The following is a 2,702-nucleotide window of genomic DNA, read 5'->3' as shown; positions in this document are numbered from 1 at the left end:
ATGCTGTGTTATATGTTACATTATACAAAACATTCTCCATATTGCTGCACCCCATATACTGTGTTATATGTTACATTATACAAAACATTCTCCATTTTGCTGCACCTTGTATGCTGTGTTATATGTTACATTATACAGAACATTCTCCATACTTCTGCACCTTATATGCTGTGTTATATGTTACATTATACAAAACATTCTCCATATTGCTGCACCCCATATGCTGTGATATATATTACATTATACAGTACATTTTCCATACTGCCGCACCTTATATGCTGTGCTATACATTACAATATACACTACATTCTATTCCCCAAACTGCTGAACTTTGTATACTGAGTTGAACACTTTTTTTCCAGTATTTTATCCCGTTCACTGAACATTCACATTTCCACATTTCTCCCAGTAATAATATTACACCTAACAGTACCACCAACAGCACAACCCCTAACATTAAGTGACAATCAGGGTAATTATTATCAATAATGAATTACTTTCTTCCTGAGAGTCGGAAGCAAATAACAAATCCTGGTCAATGTAAAACCAGAAAGATAACAGTCCATTGGGGGGTGGGGTGGGGGGTTAAGGTGTCGCTCGGATCTGATTGGTCAGTGGAAGGGTTAATTATCACAAAGTGGAAAGTGGTTATAATCACCCGGTGATCACATAGTAATACCATTGCTGGGAACTCCTGGTGGCACGCCGTCATCTATTATTGGGAAGTTGATCATTGGCCATAGTGAGCTGACAATCTAATATATTGTACTGTGCTATTAATCAGAGCTAAGTGTGGGGGGCATGGAGAGCCCATTCTGTGCCACCTTCCTGGGTGCCCGGGTACTCTGACCTCAAAAAACACAAAATCACTTCATTTATATTTAAACCGTGGCAGGGGCTCACCAGTGGGCTAATCTGGGCGGAGGGGGTAATCTGTGGGGTAATCTGGGCAGATAGGGGTAATCTGTGGGGTAATCTGGGCGGATGGGGGTAATCTGTGGGATCACCAGTGTGTTCCTTATCCTACTGTGTAACAATTCTCCCACCCCATAGATAGTAAGCTCTTCGGGGCAGGATCCTCTTCTCCTTCTGTGTCACTGTCTGTATCTGTCTGTCATTTGCAACCCCAATTTAATGTACGACGCTGCGTAATATGTTGGCGCTATATAAATCCTGTTCAATAATAATAATCACCAGCCTAACTTTGCAAGCGTTAATCTGCCCCTTTAACAATGTACAACACAACATTGCAAAGTGTCATTCTACCCACAGCTTGGGTACAGAATAAATGGGTCCGGGTGCCCAAAACCCTGGGGCATGGAGATTTTATTTAAATGCCGGTTGGTACTCAGACCCGCGCCAACCTGCCATTAATGACTTTTCATTGGTCTGCTTCTTTAAAAAGGAATACAATGTAACTTTTGTTTCTGAATAAGTTCCAATTAACAAAGACTGATAAGGGCACAGGGGGGCATGAAATATAGGGCACAGGGGGGCATGGAATATAGGGCACAGGGGGGGCATGGAATATAGGGCACGGGGGGCATGGATCATAGGGCATATAAGGGGAAATGAACTATAGGGCACATAGGGGGGCATAGACTTTGGGGGTATAGGAGGCACCTGTCACTGTCCAGGTAAGAAGGATAGAGTGATGCCCGGGCTTACCTTGGCATTGTCCCCCTCGGATTCTTCGGCTTCTAACTTCCTCCTGCCACCCAGTAAGAAGATGAGGATTGCCACCCACACCAGCCCGATCAGTGACAGCACCAGCCGGCGAGCCATCCGCCTCATGGTCCGGGGGGCCGGGGGGTCATGGATGCCCGGTGCCCGCTGCCGTGCCAGGTTCAGGGTGGGGCACTCATGCCAGGTGGAGGGAGGACGGGCGGAGCTGGCACGGAGCTGACTGTGCCCGGCGCTACCAGCAGCGGAATGACACTCGGCAGCGGCTGGAGCATCGGCGAGATGGAGAGCGGCGCCCCCTGCCGGCCAGCACTGACACTGCACCCCGTGCGAAGGACTCGCTGTGCCCTGCGCTCACCTGGCCAGGTAAGGTGCCCATGGGACCTTAACAGCCTTTCCAATATTGACAGCCCAGTTCATGTCTTACACTTTTATTTTTACATTTATTAGGAAGTAGCAAATTTAGGAAACCTAATTTCCCCCAAATTTTTGCAAAAAAAAAAACATTTTCAATTCACAATTCATTAAAGTCAATAGGGAAGGTGCAACAATAAAATAATGCACAGAACCATAGGGCTTCATTTATTGAAGCAGTTGTAATTTGTATGCAAAAAGTACAAAGTTTTGCATTTGTTTTATTTCTGTTTTCTGGTGTTTTGCTTTGCAAAAAGTTCCATGTCAGTTCTCATATAAAGTATAAACTAACAACATCCCTATTTGAAGTCATAAACAAAGAAAAACAAATATTTTGGTGGGACTTTCAAGGCAGTATATATATATATATATATATATAGTGTTTCATATATACTGCTTTAAAGGTCCCAGCAAAATATTTGGTTTTCTTTGTGTTTTTTTTTTTTTTTTTTTTGTTGCATTAAAAGTTGCATAATTTATTTTTTGAGACTACATAAAAAATGGTAACTGAGGCCTTGTTCATACTGCCACTAAAGGCAGATTCTGAGAGACAGATGAGCTTTGCAATGGGCCTTGCTGACTCCTCCATAAGGCAAACGTGCATG

The 2,702-nt window shown here is 43.8% G+C and overlaps 1 protein-coding gene across 1 annotated transcript in view; it reads right to left on the bottom strand.

Moving 5' to 3' along the window:
* Window positions 1-1,927, bottom strand: part of GALNT14 (polypeptide N-acetylgalactosaminyltransferase 14) — a 268,075-nt gene extending 266,148 nt beyond the window's left edge. The window contains exon 1 of the mRNA XM_072410305.1: window positions 1,669-1,927. Coding sequence (XP_072266406.1) covers window positions 1,669-1,794 — 126 coding nt within the window. The 5' untranslated portion in view covers window positions 1,795-1,927. The remainder of the gene's footprint in view (window positions 1-1,668) is intronic.
* Between the last annotated feature and the right edge of the window lie 775 nt (window positions 1,928-2,702).

The sequence above is a fragment of the Pyxicephalus adspersus genome, chromosome 4 (genome assembly GCF_032062135.1).
Source record: "Pyxicephalus adspersus chromosome 4, UCB_Pads_2.0, whole genome shotgun sequence".
Lineage (NCBI taxonomy): Eukaryota > Metazoa > Chordata > Amphibia > Anura > Pyxicephalidae > Pyxicephalus > Pyxicephalus adspersus.
The sequence above is the reverse complement of the archived record's forward strand: the minus strand, read 5'-3'. Positions and strand labels throughout refer to the sequence as shown.